Source organism: Nothobranchius furzeri, chromosome 5 (assembly GCF_043380555.1).
Source record: "Nothobranchius furzeri strain GRZ-AD chromosome 5, NfurGRZ-RIMD1, whole genome shotgun sequence".
In the NCBI taxonomy this organism is placed as follows: Eukaryota; Metazoa; Chordata; class Actinopteri; order Cyprinodontiformes; family Nothobranchiidae; genus Nothobranchius; species Nothobranchius furzeri.
In genome coordinates this window covers 16,952,780-16,966,622 of record NC_091745.1, presented here as the reverse complement: position 1 = coordinate 16,966,622, position 13,843 = coordinate 16,952,780, and the positions used below count along the sequence as shown (strand labels likewise).

The following is a 13,843-nucleotide window of genomic DNA, read 5'->3' as shown; positions in this document are numbered from 1 at the left end:
GATATTCGCCTCAAATAACGCAGTTCTTAGAGCTGCTGTGAGTCATGACTTAATATGGCACTGGCATGGTGTTTTTGTAAATGCGACAAAATGGATGGTGTCATGCTGGCTTTCACGGTGACTTTTAATATAATTTGCTTATGATTACTGTAATAAAAATTAGTGAATTGCATGCAAGATAAATACGTTTTCTATGCGGATGACGAGTCGGAACGTGCCAGTCATGTTCGGCAGCTCTTCGCGAATCTTTTAATATTCGGTTGTTACGGAAAGGCCGCAGCGGCGGGATTCAAGCCTCGGCGTTGCGTACAGCTCCTCCCCTCTCTAGAGAGCTCCTGGTCGGCCGCGGTGCGTGGCTCCGCCTCGGTGTTTCAGTCTGGAGGATGACATCTTTCTGTTTTTTTAATCCCTCTCCGTGTCGCCCTCCCTCCCACTCTGTCTTTCTTCCTTTTCTTTTTTTATCTCTTCACCCCCTCTGTCCCGTTCCGCTTTAAAGGGAAGGGGTTTGTCTCGCGCACCCTCCGCGCGGACCCCGCCTCGTGCCGTGCCGCCACTTCTCCGTAGGCCGACAAATAATTTTATCCCGACGTTTACGGAATCCGCGCGGCCGTCGGTTCCTCCACGTCGCCGTAAAGATTACCGTTGATTGCCAGAATTACACGCGGCCAAACGGTCCGGACGGTGTCCGCCGAACTCTGGGCCAAAATGGTGCCGAGTTTAGATCAAACCAGGCTTTATCCCTCGAGCATCTTAAAGGTAACGATTCGCGCAAGTGCAACAGCTGGACCGAGCTGTCGCCGCACACATGACGTTCATATCCGAAAGCGCAGCTCACCAAACTCCATTCAAAAAACCCTCTATTTTAGATCATGTCGTTTGTTGTCACACAGTTCAATAAAAGCCTGTTTTACCATGCAGTACAAAGCATGTTTACATTCAGTGAGCATACAGTAAATAAAAAAATCATGTTATTTGAGATTTTCTGGAAAACAATTAATCGTTAATACATATTTGAGAAAAATAAATGCAGCTTTGAATGTAACTAATTACATAAAACTGTTCTAATGGACTATCACTTTCTCTGAGTACTGCATGTCCTCCCCCCCCCTCCCCCCCCCCAAAAAAAAACTACGTCCCACTGTACACTGACTGAGACAAGCAAGGCTGCCACAATCAGCACCACAACTAGTCCCTATACCACCAGCAGCCAAGGCAGGTTAAGTGACTGGTCCAATGGCTGACATGGCCAGGGGTCAACTGGCCAACCTGGCATGGCACTGTCCCGGTGGGCTGCTTACCCAGCTTGGGCTGACATAGTGGTGCAAAATATACGTGTGCATGCGCTGCTTATCGTGGCTGCAGGAACCGAAGTGTGGATAGCCCCAAACCCACCTCCCCACCTAGTGGACACTTATGTTGTGAGATGTCTGAAGTCTGTTGCATTTCTGTGTGAGGTGTTTTTTTTTTTTGCAGAGCAAAGCTGCCCTCCCAGTGGAGGGTAGCTCTGAAGCAGTGGCGGTTCTACATGGAATTACTCCCCGGGTGAGGCCCCCTTTGAGCGCCCCCCCAACTGCCCCCACCACCACCACCACACCACCAAACCTGCACGAACACACACGTTTTCTATAAACAGGCATGTTTTATTAGAACGACTATTGAACATTCATTTTTCTAAGTTGCACATATTTACATTAATTACTATGAAGTTGTCAGAATGTAAAGCAATATACATTATACACTGTATCAAAATATATAGAATCAAATATACAAAAACATTTAAACTAACTAAATATTAAGAATATATGCACATAATATATAATAAATATTCTAAATAGCAAAAATATTTCACACATAAACTAAAGATAATCACTACAGCACTGCACTTAGAACAGAAAACACAAACTAAAATTAAAACCTAACCTTGATGCAAAGTCATCAATAATGTCATCATATGAAATCTGCTCCCCTACTGAGTGATTGATACTAATCAGAGCCAGGTTAGTGAGCTGCCCCTGAAACATAGTTGACCTCAGGTATGACTTGATCAAGTTTTGAAAAGCTCCTCTCAGCTTGAGCCACAGTGACTGGCAGAGCAGTCCAAAAGTTGGGGTAGATCTCCAATAGATCTTTATCATGATCCATAATATTTTACAATTGCCTCTGAAATTGTAATTTAAACTGACATAAAAAAACTGTAGACTACCAAAAATGCCAACTTTTACAGAACAAATCATGTAAAAAATAATCAGTGCAGCCATCTGCAATAAATAAACAGGATAGTTAGTGGTGACTGGGGAGTTTTCTTCTGCTTGTAGAGTTGTTTTATTTATTATTATGTGAACATGATCAACATGTGTTTGTTGTTGTTCAGGCAGGCCACGGGCTGCAGTGAGCATTTAACAAATCCTAGTTTGAATCAATAAAAAACGATTCAAGGAATTTATTCAAACTATTTGAATATTCGTTTCAATATTTCAGCCCTATTAGCTCTGTTAGCAACTAGTTGACCGAATTTAACCGTTAAAATCCCAGTTAACTGGTTCAAAAAATTGAAAACATTCATCATGAGAGCGAACATACCTTTATCTTTCTCCTCTTTTTTTTCTTTTTTATTCCTGAATCGGGCACCTGTTGGTTTTAGCCTTTTTATGTTCATCTCTTCTGTTTGGCTCTTGACTCAATAAGTTTCCTTTAGTCAGGACTAAACAATTTGACCTTGATGGGGGGGTGACCACAAAATTGTTTTGTTTTTCCTTTTTTTATTCGGCCATTTCACACAATTCAGAAACACCTGAAAGAATGATAGGCCTGTGTTTATGATATTATGAATGAAATATGGAAGAACATCAAGATGTGATCGACTTTAGCCATGTTGATACAGTTGATTCAGCCCCTACCCGCTCATTTCATTTGGACCCACCCAGAGGTGAATTCCCCCGCCGCACCCCTCCCCTTCCTCTTCTTCATACACACACGGTGCACGGAGCGCCTGCAGCTGCAGGGGGCGCCAACTTGCTGTTTCCAATCCAGACACTGTCATATGACAGATAATAGAAAACCTCGGTGCGGCGCAGATTTCCTTTTTTTTTTTTTTTTTTTACTCAGCGCTTGTGCGCCCCTTTTGTGTCATGAACAAATGCCGCCCCGGGCAACTGCCCTGTCTGCCCGTGCCTAAAACCGCTACTGCTCTGAAGTGCCTTTTTTTTTTCCTCCACCTGAACCAACCCTCATGTTACCCTCTTATCTCTATTAAGGTAGCGCGACTCAGGGTTGCGAATGACCACAGTCACCAATTCTTGTCATGTGTCTTGCCCATGTATGTCTGATCTCTGAATTGTGTGTACTGAAACTCTAATTTCCCTCTGGGATTAATAAAGTATCTTTGAATTTGAACTGAATTTGAATTAAAAGAATGAAGATTGTGAATGCAAGCAGCCAAAATGAGTTTCATTCGTATGGTGGTGGTTGGGTCATTTGTAGGATTAAGTTGAGGAGCTCAGACATCCAGGGGAGACTCCATTGAAAGAGGAGCTAGGTCAGGTTCAGGAAGCTTCCCGGGTCATTTAGATCCCAGGAGCTGGTAAAACGAGCTGTTTGGGTTTCATGCTGCTCTTCTGTCCAACCATTACATAACCTAGGAGTCACATCTGACTCTGCAGTGTCCTTTGAACAGCACTGTAATAAATTCATTTAAAACATATTCTTTCCACTCTGGAACATCTTGAAATTAAAACCTTTCATTTTCAAGTCTGGAAATGGTCATCCATGCTTTTGTTTAATCGTGCATGGACTACTGTTAACTTAGCTGGTCTAAACCTCAAGCAACAAAACCACTTAACTGTTGTGCAAAACTCCGTTATCTATTCCCACATTACTCCTGTCCTGGCCTCGCTCCACTAGCTTCCTGTGATTTTTAGAGTACATTTTAAAATGTTTAACTTTCAAAGCCTTACATGGTCAAGCACCCTCATATATAACTGATTTGTGCAAATCCACACTCCCGAACGTTGCCCGAGATCAGAAATAAATGACTCTGCTGTCTTATCCATTTTGTTGTATAATCTGAGAACCCGCTAGAAAATGAGATGACACATCTCAAGTGGTTTCTATCCTCACAAAATATAAGTTAAATAAATAAATAAGGTCAGACGCTCCTGGTGGTCCTAAAAACTCGCCTAAGTCCTGTGGTGTTGGCTCCTTTAGAGTTCCACGGCTGTGGAACACGTCCTCTCTCTCTTCGTTGTTTTTTGCGTGTTTAAAAACGTTTAAATACCTGGATTTTTAAACTTGCATTTATTTTTTGTCTTATTCTCATGTTTTTGTTCATTATTTTACTGTGAAGCACCTTGTGAACTTTATCTGTGAAAGGTGCTAAAAAATAAAGGTTACTGAGTCCTTCATCGAATTTTCATAATTATTTACCAACAAAAATTCAAGGTTGCACATGTTTTTGAATAGTCAAAGCCACTGATGGATAAAAGGTAAATATAAATTCAACCCACACTCTTTTTGTCAGAATTGATTTAAATAATGACAAAAACAGAAGAAAACACTGCTCATCTGTATGAAGGTGCTAGTTAAAGCGTTGAGTATAATAAAGAAAACATACGCAAAAACTGATTATTTAAAAGCTGGGCAATATGGGCTAAAATTAATATCACGATATATTGAGGATTTCACCTTGATAACGATAACTGGACAACTACTACAGGTATGTGCAGAAACAAAAGTTGTCCACTAGATGGAGCTGTCACGTGTATCACGTGACTCAAGGTGGCACGGCTTCTTAAAGGGACATGAACGCTTTCAACCTACACACTTCTTTTCATTTTTTTTATTATCAAATTTATTGACATGGGAGGTAGGGGTGGGTAATATAAACAACATAAGGTAGAAACAATATAAAATTGGGTAATGATAAGTTTTTGGCTCTACCGCGATAAGACATGATGTCACTAAGATGTGCACGCGCACCGACATGGGAACAACAGAATGGCGGTGACTGCAAGCATGTAGCGGGAGGAGCAGCATTCTACACTTTTTGGACATCTTTATTCTGCTGCAGTATATTTTCCATATGAGGATTTTTTAAAGCATGTAATTTTGACAAATATAAACAAAGGACAAATATATTGCAGTATATATCATAATCGTACATGCTTGAGATACATCGCAATATAGATTTGAGGCCATATCGCCCTGCAGCCCTAATGGAATAATTATCACAAGAGTCAGTAATTTCGATAAGGATACATTTTCTATGTATTGCCCCGCCTTATTTAAAGCTTTCAGTCAGATCACTCCTGATGAAGGTCTCTGACCAAAAGCTTAATCTTTAAATAAGAATTTTTTGCATACAGACGTGTGTTGATTGTTTCCTTGTTATAATAATGACAAAATTAAATGTCTTGTCTTAAATTATTTTTTCCTGTTATTCTTTTGTTTACATTTTCAACGATGTAATTTTGTTTAGTGTCTTTTTTTACGTTTGTCTATTAGGACCCTTGTATTTTATACATGAACATCACTCACATTCACCCTGATACTGAAAAAAAAACAACAGCATTTTGTCACCATGTCTTTATATTGCTTTTACAGTAACTTTAAAAACACAACAGAAACATTATATTTAAATTACATCATTATCTTAAATAAAACCATATCCTTGTCTTGTGTATATTTATCAGATACAAATATAGTTTAGCACATTCACTTTCCTTTACAGACAGTTTTATAATCTTGGAGCTCAGACGATAATACTTGATGCTCTTGTGTGAGGTATCATCTACTATGGCCTTCTGTATTTGTGTCCAAATCAATAAAGACAGAAAAAGAAAACAAAAATAATAAAAACAGCTACAAAACATTTCAAATGAGTGCCAGAAAACCATCATCAAGTAGCGCAAACATGAGCAGAAATCTCCTGATAACCTAAACATCAAACGACAGCTCAAATGCAACTAAATAGCCAAAAGATTTAGGAATAAAACAGACTTTCTACAATTCATTTTTAATAAAAAAATAAAAATAAAACTTACCACTGAACCATAAACCCAAAAATAAATGAGAAATTAAGTTTAATCCTAGAAACGCTTCTGTTTCCAGGAGTATGCCAGACGACCTGTCAGCACGTGGACAACTACAACAGCTTTTTTAAATAATTTTAGCTAAACAAGTAAACAATTCAATTGTTTCTCATATTACTGAGCAGACGCTAACAAAGCTGAAATAATCTGAATTTTCTTGTGATGTCAGACTGAACGGATTACTGGGATTTCTTTGGAAATAAAGGCAAAATAACTGGACAGTTTTTATTCATTTGTATGAAAAATATGGATAATTAAATCATGTGACAGGCTTATGACAAAATAGCGGGAAAAAAAGAAAGCTTCTTGCTTTATTGCCCCCTTGTGGATGAAAACCATCCTGCACCCTACATGATGGATTCCTTCTGAACTTTGGCTCCATAAAAACGAGTGGAGACTCCACAGCGGGTCTGAAGGCACCAAGCCAAGCATCGAGAGACGATCTCCAGAAATATAATTACATTTAAAAGAAATTCATGTGAGAATGTGTTCATTTGACTTGTTCTGAGAAACAAAAACAGCCTGAAATAATTAGAAAAGTTCAAATGTTCTTGGGTTTGCCAAGTTATCTTCAGGACCTCGTTTAACCGGTTTAATGGAATGATACTTCGACCAGCGCTAGTTGGATTCATTATTCGTGAGGGTCAGGAGAAAAGTCTGGGAACGTTGATCTAAAACGTGATTGTGTACATAACTCTTAATAATCCAAAGCTGCTGTGAAAAAATAACTAATTTTAAATATAAACACAATAAAAAACAAATGTCACCATGTGCATAAAACAAACCAGACTAGAAAACACCCGCAGGAAACTTTCAGACTCACAACTGTCTGGATTTTTATCTGTTGTTCACTCTGACCCCCCAGCGTCACCCTTCCTACAACAACTGCCCTCCGCCTCTCAGTGCCTCTTCATGATGTTCCTCCGGTCGGCGCTGTCCATGGCAGCCATGTTTTGCGAGGCAGTGATGAGGTGCAGGACACTGATGCTGGACTTCAGCAGGCAGATGATGGCACAGATACCCTGCAGCAAGTAGAGCCAGGCTGCAACACACACACACACACACACTTACACACCTATGCCACTATCAAAATGGCACACGCTTTTATTTCAGGGTTTCCAACAAATAGGAACAAAGGAAAACTGGTTTTAGGTTAAAAGTAAGAGAAACTCAACCTTCTTTTTGCTCTTGTGTTCCGTTTCTGAATGTGCCCTTTCTGCTTTCCATACATGGAATCTGACCCACAATCAGATTCCATACATGGCAAGAACATGGGAGGATGAGTGCATTTGGGTCAAACTGGAGCTTTATTTTTAGCTGCTTCATAACACTAATAAAAAAAACTAGACTGTTTTACTCTGGAAAACCATGCTCAGAAGGCCTCATCTTTAAGTCGCTGCCTTTATTAAATCAGCTCATTCTACCCTGAGCTCTTCACTGTAACAGAATGAAACGACTGTTTTCCTCTCCTCTGACACAGGACTAGTCTGCATGAGATAGTCTCATGCATTTGCTTCTTTCCAGCCCAACAGAAGAATGAAGAATGAACTCTTTTCTTTTAATTAATCAAATAACTCTATTTTAATAAGCTAATCCAACCAAATGTTAGTCAATAATAAGATGTAACCAATCTGTGAAATCAAAATATTAATTACTTTATTATAATCCTATAGAATATAAGTTATATGACTTTAAATGTTCCACTAGGACTGATCTCACGTAGCGTTAAAAGACATGACACATTACTTTCACTGATCCAATCAGAATCTGCCAGATCTGACGGAGGCGTGGTTTTGGTGGTGTTTGGTAAATCTGTCAACTTTTCATTCGACCATGAACCAAAACATCCGAAGTATAAAACTATGCCCACGCCATCTTTAACGCCAGTTCAAAGCGTTGTAGAGATGTTGTCGGAGTGGCTATACCGTAATTTTCCTCTTCAGCCGAAAGAACCAACGATAAGCTGGATAAAATCTGTTGCTGTTCCACCTGCTGCAACGGTTCCTTTCAGAATAAAAGCTGAACCATCACGACCCAGGTTTGGGTCTCACCAGATACCAGTAAAATTGTCGTGACCCGGGAGTATCTCAAGACTGGTCTGGTCGGCAACCGCTGCTTTTCCTACCGGCTTCGGTTCCAGAGAAGGTCAAGCTAGACCTCAACATTCCTGATCTAGACGGGGACTTCCGCTCAGGGTATGTAGACCGACAAATGGCGTTGAATGTGTTTATGAACCTCCTAATCAACGCTTAACGTGAAGACATCACCTTCAGTTTCCATCAGAACTAATCGCTTCTTCGGATTTGCTGGTTCTGAACAACATTCCACATCACACCATTCTCCGTCTCATCCACTTTAGTTACACCATACATTTAGTGTTAAAGTTAGTCTAGTTTAATTTGTTTAGTAATAAATCTTTTAACTTTTAACTTGACTCTCTCTCTTCTGTTGTCTCTGAGTGAATACGAAGCTGTTATCTAATCCCTGCATTAAAAAGTTCCAATCTTCTGGTTTAAATAACCTCACAGATCCATAAGGTGGATTTCATATTTACTATGGAATCTTTTGTCTTATGGCTTATTAAATAACATGTCATTTAAATCATTACAACATAAACAAAAACTTGGGACCAAGAGTCAGTGAATCTAGGTGAAGCTAAACCAGGCTGCTTTTGATGCACCTCGACGCATCACATAAACCAGGGGAGTCAAACTCAAACTCACACTGGAGCTGAAATGAAAATCTGGGACAGAGTCGAGGGCCAAACTTCATATTGTTTGAAAAAGTGACGCAAATTAGCACATTTTCTTTATCAACATATATGCAATTTTGAACTTTTTAATTTGGAAACCAACCTATTTCTGCATTAACACTGAATGTGGAATAACCAAATTACACACGAGCAAGTCAGTTTTAAATAAAACGCATCAGTGATATATTCATTACTTGTGGTATAATCAGCATTTTTATAATCTATTCAGGATTTATGTTTTCTTGTTGTTTATTCATTTTTCTTATTTTTTATTCTCCTTTTTTCTCCTGTAATACGTGTCATTGCTGCTGTGACGTCTAGCTTTCCCCACTGAGGAACAATAAAGGGCTTTTCTATTCTATTCATCTATCTGCAGCCTTTCCACTTCCTGTTCGCTGTAGGTTAAATCTTTGCTCACGGGCCAACAACAAAATAAAAATATCATTTTATCTTAAATGAAAATGCAACATCTCACCTGTTAACTTTCATGTTTTGGAGCAGAAAAAGAGCATAAAACCAACATATTTAAAGCTCAGTTTGCTCCACTGGTTTACTGTGATGCTCACCTGTTCCAGCCAGATACCTGCATCATGGAGTTGATCTGAGCTGAGGAGGACACTCCTGTTGTTTTGTTCATCTTCATCATAATGACAACATTAGATGACAACAGGTGCTCACATAGGTTTGTCTGGTTTGAGCGTGTCGCTGCTCTCTGGAGTTATATCAGCTCTGTCTGGAAGTTAGTTGGAAAACTTTCTCTTTCAGTCGTGAACACATTACTGAGCGGTTAAAATCTCTCTTTCTAGCCTTCAACATCGACAAATAGCGGAGTAAACTCGGCACTGAGTGAGAGGAGTGTTTAGTTTGTCCGAGACAGCGGAGCTGCAGACACCGGCAGCAGACGCTGGAAAAAACACAAAGGAGGGGGCGCTTTGGCTCCACGCTAACGCCGCAAAGCATCATGGGAGTTGTAGTCTTTGCAGTAAAATCGGCCAGCGGGTCAGTTTTAATATATTTTTGATATTTATCTCGCGGGCCACATAAAAATGCTCCGCGGGCCTTGTGTCTGACACGTGGCATAAATCAAAGAACAAACTGGGTGTAAACATGGAAGAGTTTGATCATGTAGGAAGGTCCATTTAGATCCTAGACTGAATAATCCAGCTGTCTCTCTAGGACGAACAGGACGAACACGATCAGCATTTACCAGCAGGGTTCTCGATGTGATAAAGTATGTAGAGCAGACAGAAGAAGAGCTCGTTCCCGGCACACATCACAAACAGCACCGGCTGCATGAAAAAAAAAACACATTCAGGTTCTCTTCAGTTACACACAAACCACATTTCCCTCAAAACATCCCGTCTCTGTCCTGACCTTCGACGTGTAGTACAGCCGGAGGATGGGGTTTCCAGACAGGTCGATGGTCTTGTGACTCGCTGAGCCCTTTATGGTGCAGCTGAGGAAGATAACGGAAAAGCAACATAAATCCATAATATCAGCAAGTCTTGACTAGGGCCTGACCGATATGCTTTTTTGGGACCGATACCGATGTAAAACTTTTAACAAAGGCCGATAAATCTCCTTCACAAAAAAATAAGAAATAAAAATGTTCATAAGCTTAAACCCTTCATTCTCTGCCTTTTTGATGCTAACTTATTTCTCTTACACACCAAAGAACTGTCTCAATAACTCACTCAGGTTTCCAAGTAATGCAAATAAGATTTATTTAGCAGATCTCACAAACAACAGAACACACAAACTCAGTCACAGCATAAATCTAACATTCAAGTTTTCTCTTGTAAACTGTGGTTTCCACAAATACGTTTTAACTTAAAGGAAAATTCCACCACTCAGTAAAACTGTGTCTTGTTAAGATTCCCCAGAGTTAGACAAGTCAGAAAAAGCATTTTATAACCAGCCCAATATGATCTGGCAGCAGTTGGTTTTCTAGTTTAGCATAAAACACTATAAGTGAATTCACACACATTGTAGTGTTTTTTATAAATAAATATATATATATATATATAGATATATATTATAAATATCGTAAATTTATCGTTATCGGGATATCAGCATGCACAATATGCATATCGATTAGAACAGATAAATATCGCAATGAACAGTCAGCTCAAATGTTTGCTACACATAATGCATTCTGTCAATCGAATGGAAGAATGATGTTTTTTTAACAAAACAAATAGAGCTCTTCACCCATTTGGCCAATCGGGTGGGTTCTCATAGGTTAGACGCCCGCCCCCGAGGCAGACGGCACTTCATTTAGATGGTTAGCAAACACCTGAGTTAGCTTCGTTAGCTCTTTCTGCTGATTCTGCTTTTCCCTGAAACCACTGATTGCCTTTTCTTGTTCGTTTTCTTTTTCCTTTTCCTCACATCTTTTGCATTTCTCATTTTTACGATTTTTTATTTCTTTGCTTTATTTTTGTTCCTGACTTAAGTTTTTATTTATCGCAAGTAATATCGTCATCGCAATATTAATCATTGTTATCGAATATTGCAGGTTTTCCTAATATCGTGCAGCCCCATGAGAAACATAAATAAGAATAATTAAAAAAAAAAGAAAAAGTTCCAAAACAATAATTTGTGTTCAAAGTTCAAAGGAGTGGAGCCACACAACATGAGTTCATAAAGCTGGCGCCATCTGCTGGATAGGTAGCGCAATATCGGCCGTCTTTTTGGCCAATAGCTGATACTGTTAATGACCCCAATATCGGCCGATAATATCGGCCGGCCGATATATCGGTCGGGCCCTAGTCTAAACAAAACCCAGAGACAGGTAACAGGTGTTACCTGATAGGGAGGAATAAAGAAAACATTTGTTTTTGTTTAATGGCTCAGAGAAAGTGATTCTCACCTGTGCAGGTGCAGCCAGTGGCTGGCAATGTCCAGACACATACTGAGCTGGAACAGGAAGGTGTAGGAAGGGTAGAGCAGAGACAGGTTGACCAGCAGACACATGGTGGCACAGCGGTCCGTCAGCATGTCCATCATGGCTCCAAATTTTGTGGCTGAAAGGAAGAGAGTCAGCAGCCTGTCAGGTCATACAGAGGGAATAGCATACCCTTACCCTTCGCTAAGGAATATATTTAAATAACAACAAATGCAGTCTTTAAAGCCTGCAGCACATTGAGCAAATGGCCTCTAATGACCATTTGCTCAGCAGATACCTCGCTGTGTGCACCTGATTTAGACTGAGATGGCAAACCTGTATGTCAGAAAATAAATAAAACGGAGACAGCTGGACACGGAGGAAATGCCTCTACTGTTTTTGTTGACGAGGCGTCGCCGCCACCGGCATTTCAAGGTTAGGAAAGTATGGGTATTTGGGCCGGAAAGAAGGGCCAGGCAGCCAACCTGCTCCACAAGATGCGCCTTGAAAACCCAGAATCCCTCAGACAGTACCGCCGCCTGGATCCTGAATCCTTCGAGAGGGCAGTGGGCTCATCAATCCGCAAGGTACCGTTTTGTTTATTTTTCTGACACGCAGACAGGGCAGGGGGCTGCATCTGAATACATCTTGGAATCATGTGAGCAGGAAACGCGCTTTGATTGGCTCAGGTAGTGCACAGCGAGTTTTTACTCCCCGTGAGGCGGAAAATATCAAACCGATCAGATATTCACCTCAGCATCTCATAAGGCAGAAAAGTCAAACACTGAAAATCAGGCGCACGCAGCGAGGTATCTGCTGAGTAAATGGTCGTTCCAGGTCGTTTGCTCAGCAGCTTGCTCTGGTGTGCGGCAGGCTTAAGGCCACTGCAGGGGCAGGAGACTCATTTGAAACAATAATATGACTAAAAAGAAGACGACGTGATGGAATCAAGGGAAATAACTGACAGCTGTTTTGTCTGCATTTGTCCAAAAACATGAGCAACACCTCCGCTGTCACCACGTTACCATATTTCCCTCGTTAGTTTTTTGTTTTTGTAAAACTTGTTCTGAGAGAACATTTATCGTCACAGAGCCAGTGCAGAAGACTGAAGCGGTGTGGACCTCCATACACTGATTGAGCGCTCGTGCGGCGTGACCGTCGAAGGCATCGAGGAGAGCGCTGAGCAGGTAGAAGAAGACGGCAGGCCATGGACAGCAGGGCATCAGGAAGAAGGACACCAGTGCCAACACCACACGGGCGTAACCTGCAACAAGAGACACGTGAGAGGGTGTTTTCAGAAAAATCAGACAGCATTTATCCCTGAAAATACCAAGCAACTCCAGATGGATGATATAATCCTTTAGTGTTCTCTTGCTGCCAATGACACCCCCCCCCCCCACACACACACACAAGAAAGATAAAAAAGTATTACTGATTCAGTCACCAGGATTGATGGATTGAATCTACTCAAACACATTTTCCAGCTTTGATTTCAACACTAAAATCTTTCTCACTGCACATGATCTTGATCCTTATGCTTAAATAAATCCCTACAAACAAACCACACAAGACCGAGTAAATGTCATTGAAACCAATTAAAATTAGAGGAAGACAAATTATTTATTGTTCCTAAACAGTTCAAAGTCCCTGTAGGCTTTAGAGATGAGCTCGTGTAACCTCCAGGGACTCAAGATTCAGACTGATTGCTTTATTTCGACCCTTATTGACTGGGGTTTGGTGTGTCATTGCGTCAAGATGCTAATGCTAAGTTAGCGTGCTGAAAACTCACCGATTAAATTAGGAACGAAGAGGAAAATATTCTCCTGCGTCATCCTGGAACGATGAGATGTGTCCTACTCTGAACACGCCGCGAATTAATGGTTAATATCCCGGTTGTGACCGGAGAACCTCAGCGGGACAGCGCTCGGTTCTCTCGTTTCGGACGGAGCAGGAGCGACTGTGAGCATATCCGGTGCGTCCCTTCAGAATAAAAGCACGATGTTAACGTTACATGAGTTAGTCCATTTGAAGCGGCGTGTAATTGTAGACCTCGCAATCCATCCTATTGGTAATTGAATTGCTCTCTGAGACAAGTCCCCATGTTGTATCTGTCCAGGA

General features: G+C 40.7%; 2 protein-coding genes across 2 annotated transcripts in view; one reads left to right on the top strand and one right to left on the bottom strand.

Annotated features, from left to right (window-relative positions):
• Positions 1–13,843, top strand: part of LOC107373895 (heat shock 70 kDa protein 1) — a 230,475-nt gene that overhangs the window by 125,856 nt on the left and 90,776 nt on the right. The window lies entirely within an intron of this gene.
• cdipt (CDP-diacylglycerol--inositol 3-phosphatidyltransferase (phosphatidylinositol synthase)) lies at positions 6,895–13,696 on the bottom strand. The gene is made up of 6 exons (XM_015974228.3): positions 13,515–13,696; positions 12,855–12,989; positions 11,711–11,864; positions 10,213–10,294; positions 10,046–10,127; positions 6,895–7,128 (listed from the first exon to the last, which is right to left on the bottom strand). Exons 1-6 carry the CDS (start codon positions 13,555–13,557, stop codon positions 6,986–6,988), a joined length of 639 nt encoding a protein of 212 aa, XP_015829714.1. The 5' UTR covers positions 13,558–13,696; the 3' UTR covers positions 6,895–6,985.